This window comes from Cygnus atratus, chromosome 1 (assembly GCF_013377495.2).
Source record: "Cygnus atratus isolate AKBS03 ecotype Queensland, Australia chromosome 1, CAtr_DNAZoo_HiC_assembly, whole genome shotgun sequence".
NCBI classification, from domain to species: domain Eukaryota; kingdom Metazoa; phylum Chordata; class Aves; order Anseriformes; family Anatidae; genus Cygnus; species Cygnus atratus.
In genome coordinates this window covers 86,621,684-86,638,037 of record NC_066362.1, presented here as the reverse complement: position 1 = coordinate 86,638,037, position 16,354 = coordinate 86,621,684, and the positions used below count along the sequence as shown (strand labels likewise).

General features: G+C 35.7%; 1 protein-coding gene across 13 annotated transcripts in view; it reads right to left on the bottom strand.

Moving 5' to 3' along the window:
* The window catches only part of DCAF6 (DDB1 and CUL4 associated factor 6), an 83,370-nt gene that overhangs the window by 27,264 nt on the left and 39,752 nt on the right, over positions 1-16,354 (bottom strand). For 4 of the 13 annotated variants that reach the window (XM_035540974.2, XM_035540975.2, XM_035540976.2 and 1 more), the window contains exons 11-13: positions 11,853-12,014; positions 5,884-5,943; positions 125-230 (exon numbers count right to left, since the gene is read on the bottom strand). In XM_035540974.2, the coding sequence (XP_035396867.1) occupies positions 125-230; positions 5,884-5,943; positions 11,853-12,014 (328 nt within the window). The remainder of the gene's footprint in view (positions 1-124; positions 231-5,883; positions 5,944-11,852; positions 12,015-16,354) is intronic. The other 9 variants (XM_035540982.2, XM_035540985.2, XM_035540986.2 and 6 more) reach the window with 3 other exon arrangements.

Sequence of the window (16,354 nt, the reverse complement as noted above, 5' to 3'; positions counted from 1 at the left end):
AAATTGCATATATACCTACTGGAAAACACACATATATCATATGGAAAAAATATTTGTATCTATGCTAGATCAGTGTCAGTGAAATACAGTTGTCATTAACAAGTCAAAAGCAAAATTGTCTTACCACTCATCAGTGAAGTCCAGTTTTATTGTGCTCGTAGTTGTTCCTTCTGTACTGTAGTGCAAACTTAAAACTGGTTCACCTGTTCCCGTTCGTGGCTTGTCGCTCTCTGTAAATATGGGGTTGATAAAGTTTGGATGAGCAACAGCAATGTACATAAAGATGTTATATTTCTGAAAATTCATTTAATTATCTTATAAAAGGTCAAATATGGTAGTAACATGTACAACATCTATGTAAGATTGGTTACAGCCCAAGCAAAAAGTTAAGAAGTTTCAAAGAAAACACACCAAATTTATACTTTGCAATGCTTTAACAATAGCCTAAAATTATTTGTATTTACAAGAGCAAACAAAGAAAATGCTGCCCTTCAACATGCAGGTGAATAAAATTGTCAGCTAAGTACGTGTATACACAATATGATCCTTTATGAGCAGATCTCTTTTCTATCAAGTATCTTAATAAGAACATACAGTGCTTTAGAAGTGGTGTTCAATCCTCTCTGTCTCATGTAAATACACATGAAGAAAGATGATGAGCTATATTATATCACATTACAATAACTCTAAGCAGTAAATATTCATGACATCCAAAAGCAAAAGAAGTCAATCACATTGAAAACCATTGCAACTCTAGCAAACTTCAGCTGAATATATAGTTTGGAGGACTGTTCAGTGGGCACTTTCAAAACGGAACTGCTAAATAACATTGACCTTGAATAAAATCCAGTCACACTACTTACATGCATGGCCCAATTTCCATTAATACTTAAGCTGGCCGTGGGCAACACTAAAAAGTTAACGTAAAGTCCCATCAGATCAAGCCTCACTACAGAGGTGCCATTCTCTCAAAATTCAGATGATAGCGTTTGCTTAGTATTAGGCACCACTCAAATGACCTGAAAGTAACCTACATAATTTCTCTTTGCACAAAGCCTGAGCTTTTTATTTCAGGACTGTTTGGACAAAAGTGTACCAAATTTTCTTTGTTTTATAGAGTACAGAAATTTGACTAAAAGTATACCTGCAGTACTCGCAGCAGACTGGCACTTATAATAAAGTAAAAACTTCAGATCATCTTTGGGTAAACAACAACTGAAAGCTAACACTGAATAAGCACAAGCATACAAATTCCCCATGCAGAACAGCAATGGCTACAATATTGCCACAGGTTATTTATTTTAAAAAGAAAAACAAAACAAACAAACACAATTAAGTTGTAGGAACCATGAAACAGCACATAAGAATTTAACCTAACCATTAATGCTCATTTGTGAACTGCTGGCGAGAGAAATCCACTCAAAGTGTCACAGAGCAGTAATTAGTGCTCTGAAGAACTTTAACTATGTATTTCTATTCTGAAGAGAATCTTTTATATGAAAGAGCATTGATATTTGGGCATCCCTTCCTAAACAAGTACAAATACTGATTGTTCCAGGATACTGCATATGTTATCAGTAGCTGGACACTATTAGAGTAAAAGATAACATAGTTGAGGGATTGTTTATCTTCTTTGTCACAGGTAGAGTCAAGACATATCTTTAAATCAGGAACTCAGATAATTAGAAGACAGACAATTTACCACCTTGAATAGTCCAAGACAGCCATCAAACAATGGTAATGCTATAACCTGATGCTACTATGCAACATTTGCTTCATCACAAAACTAGTTAATATTACCAAAGTAACTGAATAGCATTAAACTATAATGAATCGAATTGAATGTTTATGAATTCATAAGAGTGCTTTCCTGTCTTAAAATCCTGTCTTAAAAAACCTAAAGCAGGATGCTGAAAGACTGTCTTCTGACTTACTGTGGAAGCAATGCCTGTATTTATTCAGACTCAAAATATTGGAAGAATTGCCCTCTTTGCTTATATGCTTACAGAAATAACTGAGAAATGACTTTTATAAATTCCTGGAGAAAGACAGCTCTTAAACCATACTGTGTAATCATTTTTTCTTGTACCTACAAAAATGAGCTATGATTTGGATTGGGTCAGTTTCTTCTTTAATCTATCTTTAGGACATGAAATTGACACTAATAGGAACATGAAACTTTAAAAGATCAGACAAGAATGTGATAATAAACTGGAGAGAATTAGTTGTGTAGTTCAACTAAATTATACTAAGCTCACTGCTAATGGGAAGCTGAATGGGTGCCTATGTGGAAAAGGCTAATAAGCTTTGCCTAGTGCAAAATTGAACAACCTTTTAGAAAAGCCACATAAAAATCCAGAAGTTGTGAACTCTGTTTTCAAGCACAGAGTGACTGCCAAAGACTGAATAGATCAGAGGAAAGCAATATTCTCTTTTAAAAGCTTAATCTCATCAGACCAGATCTATTTCACATTGAGAGCCTAACAGGGAAAGGAAGAAGAAAAGTTGCATAGCTTTTGTGATTTAGGGGACAGCTATTCCTAAAACTATTAATCTACTTAAAATCCTAGTAAAGTAAAAACTGCTCCAACAGAAAGCTATAGCACGTCAACACCTTACTAAGCTCTATTTCATATTCCTCAAAAACACCTTGAAACTTCACTTCGATTTTACAGCCAAATACATTATACTTTAAAGATACTATCAACAACTTAGTCTTATTTCATATTCAGTCCTGTCATAGAAGACATACTCCCACGAAACAGTCTATTCTCAAGGTTCCTATATGAGGAAGGTACTTTTTAACATCAACCCTTACAACTGAAGACCAAATTTCATTCATAACCTTTTGAAAAATAAAAACTGAAGGCAATGCCCCATGCCTTTTTCTCTTAGAAAATGAACCTGTGCAAGTGTAACTTCACAAAGATTCGGATTCTTACCTATGAACTGGTAACAGCATAAAGACAGGTTTCCAGACTGTATTATCTAGTTAAACTAACATTATAAGGAACTTTACGCTTGTTTCCCACATCTCAAATGCTGGCCTCTTCACTGATATATTAATAAACACATGTGAAGAAGACAGATGTCTTTTCATTAAAAACTTTCAAAATAATTCCCATCCAGCACTAATCATGATCTCCTCATAAGACAATAAGCTTTGTACATTCTTTGTACATTCTACAATTTCTCTGTCTGGTTGATTCACCTTCTAATTACACTTTGTACTGTGTTTTACAGAACAAAGCAGTACAGTAACATGCTGTGCCATGCAAGAGGCACAGTTCTAAAGTGAGCTCTGCAGGTATAAGCTGAAGAATTTTGGATCTGGAAAGCTCTGTAGGCATACCGATGCCCAAGAAATTTGTCTGTCTGAGGTATAGCCAATCAGCTGGGACACAACACATGCTGACATTTTCCAGGACTTAAGGTACAAAGAAATGAAGAATTAACTGTGCTGTAGTTGACACACCTGCTTGTTCAGAGCCAGCTCACATCTCTGTCAAGTGGCACTGAACAATCTGGCATGGACATCACACCGTCATGTTGACGTCCCATAAAACCTAGAACTAATGTGCAAATACCTACAAATATCACTGCTCAGTATGGCACCTGTGTATGTAGGAAGAAGCATTAATATGGTATGGCATGCATATACTCATCTGCACTTCAAAGTTACCAAGGTAGTGCTCTGCCGTCAGGTTCCCTCTACTCATATCAATTCAGGAAATTCCTAGAAGACATACTATTGCCTTTGCACTGGAAGAACTCTTAGAGTCACCCTTCATTATTACAATCACAGTCAAACTAAACCTCCAGCGTTGATCATTACAATCCATTTGAAACCTATTTTGTACAGATGGGAAGAACTTACAGCTTCTGCTGGAATGTCAGAAAAATGGCATTGTAAATATATTTTTGTAGTAAGTATCAAAAGATATTTAAACCCAGAAACGGTTATAAAACAAATGCCAACAAGAGACTGGTCCAACAGAAAGCCAACTAATTCAGTACAAAGTTAAGAAAAAAGGAGTAAGAACAATAAAGAATTTCTATACAATAAGAACTGACAGAACTCCCTTATACTTGAACAGAAATCTCAGAAAAGTATCAAGTGAATATAATGCAGTTTAACTTCAAAAATCTACCCTGGATCTCAGCAAGTTTTTTTTTCTTTTCTCTTTTTCAGGAAAAAATATCCTAATATATGACTTCTGTTTCCAAATTCTTATTTTATGAAGCTAAAATTTACACTGTCTCTGTTCAGGTGATCCTTACCACCACAAAAGAAAAATATTACCTTAAAAATTTCAGACAACAGGTTTACCAACTAAATCCAGATAAATACATTTTGGGATTTTTTTTTCCTATTAAAAGATAGTTCTTTTACGAGAAGAAACCTCTTCACATTAGTTTAACTTACTTCTTAATGCAGGAAAAATTATTAGAAAAAAAATGAAGAGTCTATTACAACTACGCAATTAACAATAGTACTGGACAAACCAGTTTTCAAGGCAACCAATCCTGCTTGAAGAGGACTCTGATGCAGACTTGGGAACTGATTTCTGGGACCATAACTTCTGCTTTTATTTTTGTTGTCGTATGGGTTTAATTCTCAACCTCAACAAACAAACTATTTTATCAATAACTATTTTTCCATTTTTTTTTCTGTTGAAGGAACTCCAATAAGCATATAGACTACATATGTTAATTCTAGCTCATTCTACTACCATCAAATAATGCTTTTTCTGAGTTCATAAAAGAGAGCATAACTTGGCCACTCATAATAAAAAAAAGTTTTCCAGCTAAACGTGAATAGTGGTGTTGACTATTGAACCACGAATAATAAGCAAATGTACATAGTCAGATTTAAAACTATTTCATCACAAAATGTAGTTCCACAACATGAATTTATTATGTCAATAAAAAGCACAGCTTGATTTTTTCCCCCATGGTCTGGCATCCTAAAATTAACCATATCTCAACAGTTGCCAAACAGAGCATCTTTCAGAAATGGGACTTCAAAAGAGCATTCTAGTTTAGAATATGAAACAAGAGGAAACAGTCAGCTCTTTTTTGATATTTGAGATACTAAAGCTGTACTGAGGCTTTCATATGGAAGTAAACATAACGTAGAGTGTATGGAAATCTATTTTTAAATTACCCTCTATCATTTATTAATTATTCAGGCATAAATATTCACCACAGATGATGTTGGTTCAGCTGGAAAAGGGTGTCCTTTGGCCTAGTTCACTGCTCACAAGTTAGACTGATGAATAATGGGCCTAGAGAAAACTCACGAGCTTGCTTTCTACCACCAGCCCATGAGAAATCTACAGAGAAACAGTAGTACTTGTCTAGCAGAAGGGGTACAGGACAAAGGATTACAAAGGTAAGATGCATGTGAGTGCTATAGATGCTCTTGAGTTACCCAAACCGTGCAAGTACAACAATGCTGCATATATCTCTTGCATAAAATAAACTACTTTGGCATTACATGATTACAAGTTACTTCAATGTTGACAGTTGCACTCTGATCGAAGAAGAACCATCCAGAAAAAAACTGCTTAAAGAATTAAATTTTGCTTTACATTTAAAAAAAAATCTAAATGTCTGTAGACTGCATAAGACATTTATTGTACCTACATCAAATGCATTTAGAATTGAGCATAGGATGGCTTTTGAAAACAACAATTAACCTTACTCTGATACTGGTATTGAGAATTAAATAATTAATGAGTTTCCAGCAGATCTGCTTACAGAATGCTACTTTATGCAGATGAACAGCATTTTGGACTGTTTATCATCATGAAAGGCAATTTTAAAAAAGAAGCATTGCAATCAACTATGGCTGGGTATAGTGCATTTCCTGTCACGCACCCTGTTGCTCATCAAGTGACATGGATCCAAGCTGTTTGTTAACCACAGAAGAAGGAGAATCTGAAACAAAAATGAGATTTCAACTTAAAACATAAGCAGCAGAGAACTGCACAGCAATGTCACGATCACGTTAGTTTAAAATAAAAAATAAAAAGCAGCAACATAAGGAAGCTTTGGGTTTGCTTTATGAGCAGCCAGCCATATTGCATTTTCTAGGCATGACAGAAGCAAAGCCACTTGTTTCAAATCACTACGTATTTCTTTAGGTAATCACTGAACAGCCTGAAGCTTGCTGACATTGATATTGAAAATGCTTGTCCATTACCAAGGCTTTTGGCATGTTGTTCAAATTTCTAAAATGTCACAAAGAACACTGAAGAGTTATGACTTCAAAGCCTTTACCGGCTTCCAAATGTATTAAATGACAGTAGTACTTCAAACCATGTGCTAAACGTAACTTTCAGAGTATTTATACTTCAACATAAAATACTCATGGCATACCAGTATCTTCAATATTTATACCTATGAACATAAAATGTAAAAGATGAGAGGATTTGCAGATATAACAGCATATAAACTGTTTTTGTAACATTAAAGCACCAAAATAAATCCCACTCAGATGACAGTTCAATTCAATAGCATTCTTAGATGCTATACCTCTGTAGCATCTGATGATTGAAAATTTTTTCATGAGTTTAACACAGTACCACATCAACCAGTCTCATAAAAATTCTCACCTAATCACAGAAAAAAAAATGGAGGAAAAAAAGCAGCAGTTAATGCATTTTCCCACTGGATACTACCAGTTAATAACCATCACCAGCACTGTATTCATTGTGCAAACAAATGACAGATGCTAAGTTCAACATCGTCTGTGAAGTCTATTTTCCTTGTCATCTCTGAAGACCAGACCTTACTTCCATATTGCTGTAAAATGGGCTGATGTACATAAATTAGTGCAGTATTTCAAACATAATATTGGCTAGGCTACCATATCTGAGTTCCACTTGTTGATATTCTGTTATAAACAAATTCATGCTAAACTAAATGGCTTTAATATCCTGTATTATAAATACAGCCATAGTGTGAAAAAAAAAATCACAGCATGCTGAAATAATTTTAACATTAATTTAAATTCTATATAGGGAAAGCAATGAAATAATACATTCTCTCCTACAGGAGGCTCACTTTGAGGTTTGGGCCAGAATCAACAGCATGACCCATTTTGTAGAATAGACATATAACCTGCTAAATTAACAAAGCTAATTTAGAGATACATCCTCAAATGAGACTTCATTCCCAGCTACCGGTGCAAGAATCACAGCTTGTTTCTTCTTTACACTAATACCTAGCATTGCGTGGGAGGGGAGAAGCAGTGAAGACTAAGGGAGTCTGAGGCAAGTTCCATGTGTTTTGGAGGCTGGCTTGTTTTGGTAGCTGGGCTCATACCCTACTTCCATAATTAGGGAATAGAAATTGGCCTTAATTTGTCTTCATCTTTGTTCAGCCCTACCCATGCCTTGCACCCAAGAAACCTAAGCCAGACCACAGAATTTGTCCTCCGGATTTAGATGGGGCTTAGCTCTTAAGTATGAGACCTGTAACATTAATATATTTCACTTTCCAAAACTGAAGTGTACTTTAAATGTAATTTCTAATTTACAAGGGAAGTGCTTATAGGAGAGCATTTTCAATGGAGTAGTAACCCACTTTTAAGAACGTAAATATGAGGAAAAAAGCTGGTGTAAAGATGCACCGTGTCATACAATGATCTGCTTCTATTCCAGCTGACTCAGCACAGGAATTGGTATGCATCTCCCAAGGGCGGACTGGGTTGAATCACATTCACAGCTATGAGCCCACGGCTGGGATTAACTTCTAGTGAAGTGCTAAAGGCAAACGAGGTCTTGTATAGCAAGCTGAGAAGACTAAATCACAGAAGACAGTGATTCTCAGTTGAGCCCTGTTCTTACAGTCCAATTCTTTCCACATGCCATATGTCCTGTTTAAGAGGCATATCATGCTGCCTATCATTTTACTTGGCTGGAAATGCTAATCTCATCAGCTCTTTAATTCGGGCCAACACAAATAGAATAAATATGACTAAATAAACACAGTATAATTATAAGCATAAGAGATTACATTTACTACCCTTACCAGTACTTCCAAATTTTATTGGCTTTAAGTTATAAAACAGTAAGTAAACAGAAGCTTTGTTTTGCCATATGTATCGTTCAATCGCTCAGTAAAAATGAAACAATTTCTAGGTAATAATGCTAACATAGGCTTAAGTGTCCCACATTTCACTATTATTTTGATATCTTCTTACAATTTTAGTGGAATTAATCCACTAAATTGGACATTAATCCAAGAAATTAAACACTTGTTTTAATAATTATGAGTAACTGCTTTGTGCAATGACTAAGCTCCCTGTTACATATTTTGAACTTAAAATAGATGCATTTCCATACTTCAGCATTTAAAAATTGCAAAGAATCTAGCAATAAAAACTATCTAGTAATAAAAACTGCATTTTTATTACTCAGATTATATAAGATACGTGCACACTACACACAGATACAGAAACATGTCCTGTACACATTGACTTGTAATACCAACTCTGTTTCTTTTCCTTCAAGATCAGCTGGTTCATATTTCTGTAACTTCTCGTATTGTATTTTATTCACTTGAAGTTCTCAACAAGAGAAACAATGATCTCTTCAACGCCTTGCTTCAGTTTATGACCCATTACTAGTTAACGGTGATATATACGTGGCATATCAGCATGTGGCAGAGGAGCAGTAACTACAGGTTATAAAGGTTTAATTTCTTTGTCGTTTGCATATAGCACATATACAGTTATTTAAATTCTGTGTAGGATGTAAATGTTATGAAATGCCTCAAAAATGAAAGCCAAGTCTAGACTTTACTGGAGAAAATATAAAATAAAAAATTTATCGTAGTTTCCTCTTAAATAAAGTGGCTACCAAAAAAAGTCCACATCTGTTCAACAGTTAAGAAAAGGCTTGAAGACAAAACAGACCTGATACACATAGCTTCTGAAACCCTGCCAAGTTTACACAATACTTTATGTGAAATATCCACTGAAACATAGTCTCTTTGCCATCTGAAAATGAAGTATATTCTTCTCCAGCATCAAATCAGCCCACTGTGAATCATTACTTAGTTAACTCATCTTTGTATCCAACAGCATCATAAGCTTTTGAACATACTTCTCACACTCCTCTAAATAGTATACTCTACCACTCCCCTCAATAGTGAGGGCTGACTACTACAGGAAGTTTACAAATCTTCATGTAACCACTACAAGTCCTTAGGCTAGGAGAAGACTGAGTAACTACCATACAGTCTAATAGCATGGCAACCTTTTCTATTAAGCCAGTAAGAGCTTTCAGCACTTGACATTTTCTACTGTTAATTTCTTACATGACTGAAGTATTTTTCTCCCCGTGTCTATGGCTATAATAGCTGAGCTGCTGTAATTGCAAAGACAAGGACTGAGAATGAAATACAGGGCAGAAGAAATGACCTTAGTCTTACACTGACTTCCCAAGAACATAGCAAGTATAAATTATATCAAGGTAGAGATTGAGAATTTGCAGCCCTGGGCCAAATGAAAGCTATGACTTCATTTCATATGGTGGCAGATGCATTTTAGGGTGTAATTTCTGTTTGAAAATTTACAACTAGTAAAAAGACGGTGAAGGGTCTGGAGGGCAAGATGTATGAGGAGCAGCTGAGGTCACTTAATCTGTTCAGCTCAGAGCAGAGCAGGCTGAGGGGAGGCCTCATGGCGGCCTGCAGCTCCCTCACGAGGGAAGCGGAGGGGCAGGCGCTGAGCTCTGCTCTCTGGGGACAGCAACAGGACCCAACGGAACCGCATGGAGCTGGGACAGGGGAGGGTCAGGCTGGGTGTTAGGGAAAGGTTCTGCACTCAGAGGGTGGTCAGGCACTGGGACAGGCTCCCCAGGGCAGTGCTCATGGTGCTGAGCCTGACAGAGTTCAAGAAGGGTTTGGACAACACTCTTAGATACATGGTTTGATTTTTGGGTGGTCCTGTGTGGAGCCAGGAGTTGGACTCAATGATCCTTGTGGCTCTCTTCCAACTTAGGATGTTCAGTAATTCTATGAAATCTACCTTTCAAGGCAATCATTTAATAAGTAGAATGGTTAAATTTGCAAATTCATTGTTACATGAAGAATGACATAAATATTTGAGTACTAGTTCCATCTAAGTCTGTGTATGTGCTCTTTTGTTCCTCAGTGATACTAAACAAAACAATCAGACCTTCCCATTAATTACCCTAACATTCAAAGGACATTGCAAATCACAACTCCAAGAGGCAGAGGTAGGATCCAAACTAACTACAGTACATTTCTGATTCCTCTACTCAGAACAATCACTTAACTTAAAGCTTCAAGTTTGTGTCATAAGGGATTCTACAGCATGCAGACCCACAAGCAACACCAGGAGTAAGAATTACCGTGCATATTTGAAGGAGCATAAGGAAAGAGATGGGCAAGACAGTATCGAGTGATACTCAGACCAGTGCATACTTCAGATAGGCAGTAAAATATCCACAGACTTAATTCCAGCTGCATTCTACAGATACGGTTATAACCTAACTTTTTTTCCACCTTAATTTCAATTTTACAATCCAAAATGAAAATTGGAGATCAAGATCTACTTACTGCAAAGGTTTTGCCTCTATCAGTACATATCTTTGAGTTAATAAATTCTGATGTTCAGTTTGCTAAAATAAGATTTGTAGGTTTGTAATTTCAGATTCGATTATTATTATATTAGCTTTTCCTGCCAGGAAACTGATGCCACCTACAAAAACACTGCCAACGTCAGTTTTCTTGTTCTCTTCCTGCAAGTAAACAGGCACCTATAATCAACATGACAGCCCTCCAGGATTAATGGTTTTCAAACAATCTGAAAACTCTGTAAAACTTCCTGCTGTAGGAAATAATTCAAAGTTTCAAAGTTCAGTAAATACATATTGTAACTAGAACACTAGCCACTGTTATATCAAATTGTTCCGCACGGCTCCAGATAAATGAATATATTAAACCATAGCAAGCCAAGCTGTGAATGTATGTCAGTCCTTACAAGCAGTTTAGCCTTACCCCAACTACCACAAAATTTATCCACAGAAAAAAGCTGCTAGATATGTTGCCCTTATATTTACTTTAACACTAAATATACTGATTTTTCACACTTACAGCATGCACCCTGTTCATTTCTACATAGTGTCGTGACAAATTTTGCTTCAAGTTTATGTCTTAGGTTTAACTCTTTATTCATAAACATGCTTCTATTCCAACTTAGAACTTTCTCAAATATGTCTTATTATAAAAATCTCCAAAGCTTTCTTATAATCATTTTTAATCTAAGACAAGAATGATGAAAGGAAAGGTCATATTTTAAAAAACAAAGCATATTTGGGGACTTAGGCTTACTACAAGTACTTTCCCGTATATTTACTGCAAAAACATAGCATTTAAGAGTGTCAAACTTCTGTTTTTACTGAATTGTTACCTTGATTTAGAACACATGCTAAATCAAAGCCATCTTAAATGTTACTACCAGATACAATTAACTGCAATTCAGTAACAAGTGTGTAAATAGATTGCCCTGTTCAGGACATAGCAATTTTTTGGTTAGCTGCTCTAACAAACACTGCACATACTTGATTGTGTGCACCCAGGAAACTTTTTCCATATATTATCATTGAACTATATAATCCAAAAATGTTAGATAAATGAAATCTGTTATTATTACTCTTTTCCTAACCATGTGATGATAAACACCACCACATGCAAAGTAAGACGAGCAGCAAATGCATTAGCTGTCTTGTTCTGGAAGTGAAGCATCTCAGCAAACAATAGCAGCACAAACTATAACTACGTTAGCTGCTTAAGAAACCTTGACAAATGACAACCTGATGCCTGAGGGTCCTGTGAGGAGCCCTTAGAGGATGACTGATCAGAGGAGGACTGTGGTGCTGAACCCTCAGCTAGCTCTCGCTGTCTCTGTTGTTCCTTCTTAAGCCTCAGCCGCTGTAGACCCCTACGGATTATAGCTAACTCGGGTCCCATTAACTCTGACAAATGGAAGAAGAAAAAAAAAAGTATGTAAAAGAAAGAAGCATCAAACATACAATATACAGAAGTGGGGGTGGAACAGGGGACTGACCAAAGAGAGAAGCAACAGATACTAAGTGTAATTAAAGTGATAAAAACTTTACAAATCAGTCTACTGACATCTAAAAATGATAAAATTAAATATTTTAATTGCTCTTCTCTTCTTAAATGCACAAATCATAGGATTTTAAAGTTCAGAAAGTTCAAAATTCACGTCATACAATGCACCCCTCCCCATCTATAACACTTAAAACATTTATCAAATAATTATGAGGAAAACAAGACAAGATAGAAAGAAAAGAAAAAAGAAAAGATCCTGACTGATACAAAACAAAGCAAATGACAGAAGTATGCATTCTCAGGTTCCTAGCACACAGAGCAAATCAGAGCATTTGTAATGGAAAATTATGCAGCTGTGGTATACAGGTAAATTTTCAAAATCAATGTGATGGCTTTCTGATGTGAAAAAAAAAATACAATTTTGGTCAAAACAAACCTGTGCAAAAAATAAAATGTGGATTATGGAAAGAGGTGACAGAACAGCATCTAATGAAAAAAAATTACATTTTACCATGAACTCATGTTTATCTCAGACATTTCCAATGGGTGAGGACTCAAAGTTTAGAAGCACTGTTAATTGGTCCACCAGAGAAATCAATTTATTGGATCATAAAGATTTCTTAGTATTATTCTCTTAACGTACTATTCTTGCAGATCAATCTTTAGGGACTTCAATGTGTTCGTCATTTTGTCTTTATTCATTTTTAAGTTATAGCATTTTGTCATGGACCAGTCTACTGTCTGATTATCGGTATTTATTTATTTATTTTGCAAACTACTATAAAACAGGTGTCTAAGTCATTTTTCATTCTTTCTATGTTCTTTGCAGATTTCCTCCACTTACACAAGCACTGTACGGCAAGTGCTTCTGTTCATACAATACAGACTGTCTCATTATTAGCAATAGCTGAAGCACAACATTGAACTGAACCGCTGCTAACTACTCTCACCTATAATAAAGGAGGGTCAAGAAGTTGATTCAGACTCATATATTCACATCAAGTACTCTAGCTAGTTTTGCTACAAACTGGTAGCCCAGATCTATCCTGAAAGCATTTTTATCAAGGACACCCTGGAGTACTTTGTAGACATAAGGAAATCTGCAAAGAAAAATATCAACACTATGAAATCTTCAAGTACTAAAGAGCATTACATTGGCATATCACCTTTCACCCAAGCAAAAGCTAAGCTTTACACATATTCTGTAACCCTCGTTCACTTAATGAAGCACGCAAATTTAAAATTTTGTTTCACGAAAAGAAACAAACACAAAGCTATAATCCAATCATTCAACAATTTAGTGGCAGGCACTGGTTAATACCCACTGTCTTAAGCTTTAATGTCTTCGCCATAATACCACTTCTGGAAAATACAACCTGCCAGTTTATGGTTGATGACGTATAACAAGAAGGAAAAAGATATAATTCTTAAGAGGAATATGGTATGAAAGAAATTTGCTATGAATAATTTTCGTGTGATGTGAACGTTTATGGAAATTAAAAAAAAAAAAAAAAGAGGAAGTACTTTATGGAAGTATCAATGGTGTCTCAATGGTTGTCAGTACTTGCTGCTGATTCATCTCCACTCACTTCCAGAGACAGTTACAATTTAAGACTTAATAAGAGCTACAATTCAAAATGTAAAGATATAACTACTATCTGGAATAAATTTAATTACAGCATCTTTTAACACATTTCAGAATCTCTAAGCAAACGTTTATTTTGCCAGCAAATGGACCGAGGAAAGAGAAACTGAAAGGAAAAAAAAAACAAAAAACGGAAGCTATTGCCCCTTTCCCATTCAAAATTTATATGCAAATCTACTTTATATCAGGAAGACATTAAATTATTTTTTACCTTCATGACAAGCATTAGAGTCTCCAGCAATCGTACCATCTCATTATAGAAAAAAAAAATTATTCAAATGTACTGACAAGAGCAGTCTACTGAGATGTGCCTCAATGATCTTGTTGATTATTTGCAACTTATTCGAACGCTTCAACTGTATTCCTCTAGAATATACATTCTTATAAAGAGACTTTTCCCAACAAGCTCCAGCACTGATTGGAGCTCCGACTATTTTTTGAATACATACTTCTTTTTTTCCTAAAAACAACAACAACCACTACCACCACCACATTAAGGGATGAAGTAATGCACATGCAGAAGCTCAAATGCTCATCACATGGTATATTTTCTGGAAGACCACACTAACAATGTATTTGAATTATATGTGTAAAGGTATTGCTATTTCGAACAGAGGCTTACTATCAGCATCTCTATTCAGTACAGAAATCTGTAGAAATGAGTTATGAAAAGCTGTTTGTAAGCCTATTCCATGGTATGCCACAATTCTAAAAAAGTCATTACCCTAGATCATATTCCTCATTTGCTAACACTTTGCTATGACATTCAAGCTTGTATCTGCTACCACTTAGAAAGCCTCTCACTTTTCTTCTTCCATTTTGCAAACTGTTTCTCCAGTCATCCATCTTTTACAACACACCTCTATCTGGTCTTCTTACTCAACCCCACTATATTTAAACTAATACGCCTGTCATCACTTTCCCTGTCCTGTCACCCCCAAAAGCAGCAGGTTTTATTCACATCTAAGTGCAGCTACACAAACTCAGGGAAATCCTGTTCTTGACACAGAGTTCAGTGTTTTCATATTATAAACTGGAGGCTGCAAGGAAAGAAACTCTTCTGACTGAGCACCATCATGGGTTATGTAAGCACACAAACATTGCAAAAGGAAAATCTACATTGAAGCGTACCCATTCATAACTCCATTACTGCTACTCTTCCCAAGATCTTCCCCTCTCTCTGAATTTGTCGTTGTTACCCAAAGAAGACTTCTACAACATAAGTGTTTTTTAAAAGCAGTGCAAAATGCTTACTTTGGCATGTTTAAATTAATTTAGATTTAATACTTAATACTATTAAATTTACTCCTGCAGGAGTCCTGTAGACTACTTGAAGATGATACTTGATCCTAACTAAATCTGCATACGGTAATAAGGAATACCAGACATAGGGACTTTTTTTTTTTTGAAGCAGCAGCAGCCCATCTGACACCCTCTGTAGGTATAGTCAAAGAACCTATCAAACGTTATACTAGATTAAACTACAAAGTTTCCACTGTCTGTCAACAAAGCAAAACAACCACCACTACCACTACCCCTTCCAAATCTGAATACAAGGAGAGTCTTAAGTCTAAAGTAACATTGGGAAAGAGGAAATGCTCTACACAAGAGCTGAATTGAACAATAACAATTTCAGCTGCATGCTAGCACAATAAACTTTTACTTAGAAATTCGGACATTCTGAGACAAAGAAGAAAATACATGATAAAGGTGGCATGCATTCTTTAAAAGGCAGGATAGAAAATGAGTAATTCCAGAAATGTTATTTAGTGCATTATCATTATGCAACCCACAAATTTTCAATGATGTATCTTGAAGTAATTACTTTTAATGTGGGACGTACTCAATGCTGGTCAATGCTCCGGAATATACGAACTACTTTAAAAAAAAAAAAAAAAAAAAAAAAACACAACTAAATGGACCAAAATGAACCCTTGGTGTGTGTGGTCTTTGGTGGCTATTCTAGTTCCAAAGATAGCAGCTGCTGAACTGGGTTACAATGAATTAGAGCAGACTCCTAATTTTTTGTGTGTTGTGAAAAGCTTGATATTGCAGCAAGCCTACACAAACAGTAATAAAAAACATAGGTGACTAAAAGCCTCAGCTACTAAACAAGTTTTCTAGCATTCACTTATGGAAATAGTATCTGGATTGTTTGTATTGTTATGCTTCTCCTCACTGTTTATTTTCGTTAAATAAGAAGTATCAGAATAACTGCAAATGAGTCATTCTTTCAAACCTTAATTAATTTCAACTTATGTCTTTAGTTTCCCCATCTTTAAAATACTATATACCTGGTCATTTCTCAACTGTCTCAGAGAATTTGGCTGCAGCAGCCACAGTACTCTGAAAGGCAAAATTTTTTCTGTGAAATCCCAAACTCTGCTATACTCACTTCCCTACATCCACTTAGGGCCTGAAGATGCTGTCAGTCATCTTTTCTAATTACAACAACGTGGCATGTTTGTTTTTCATTTCCCCAACAGAACTGGTATAAGATAAAAGGTGAATTTATACCAAAAAAGTGTGATTTTAAAAAAAATCAGATTTGAGCCTCTAGAGGTTCACATCAGCCTATCTCCCACAGTTTTGAAG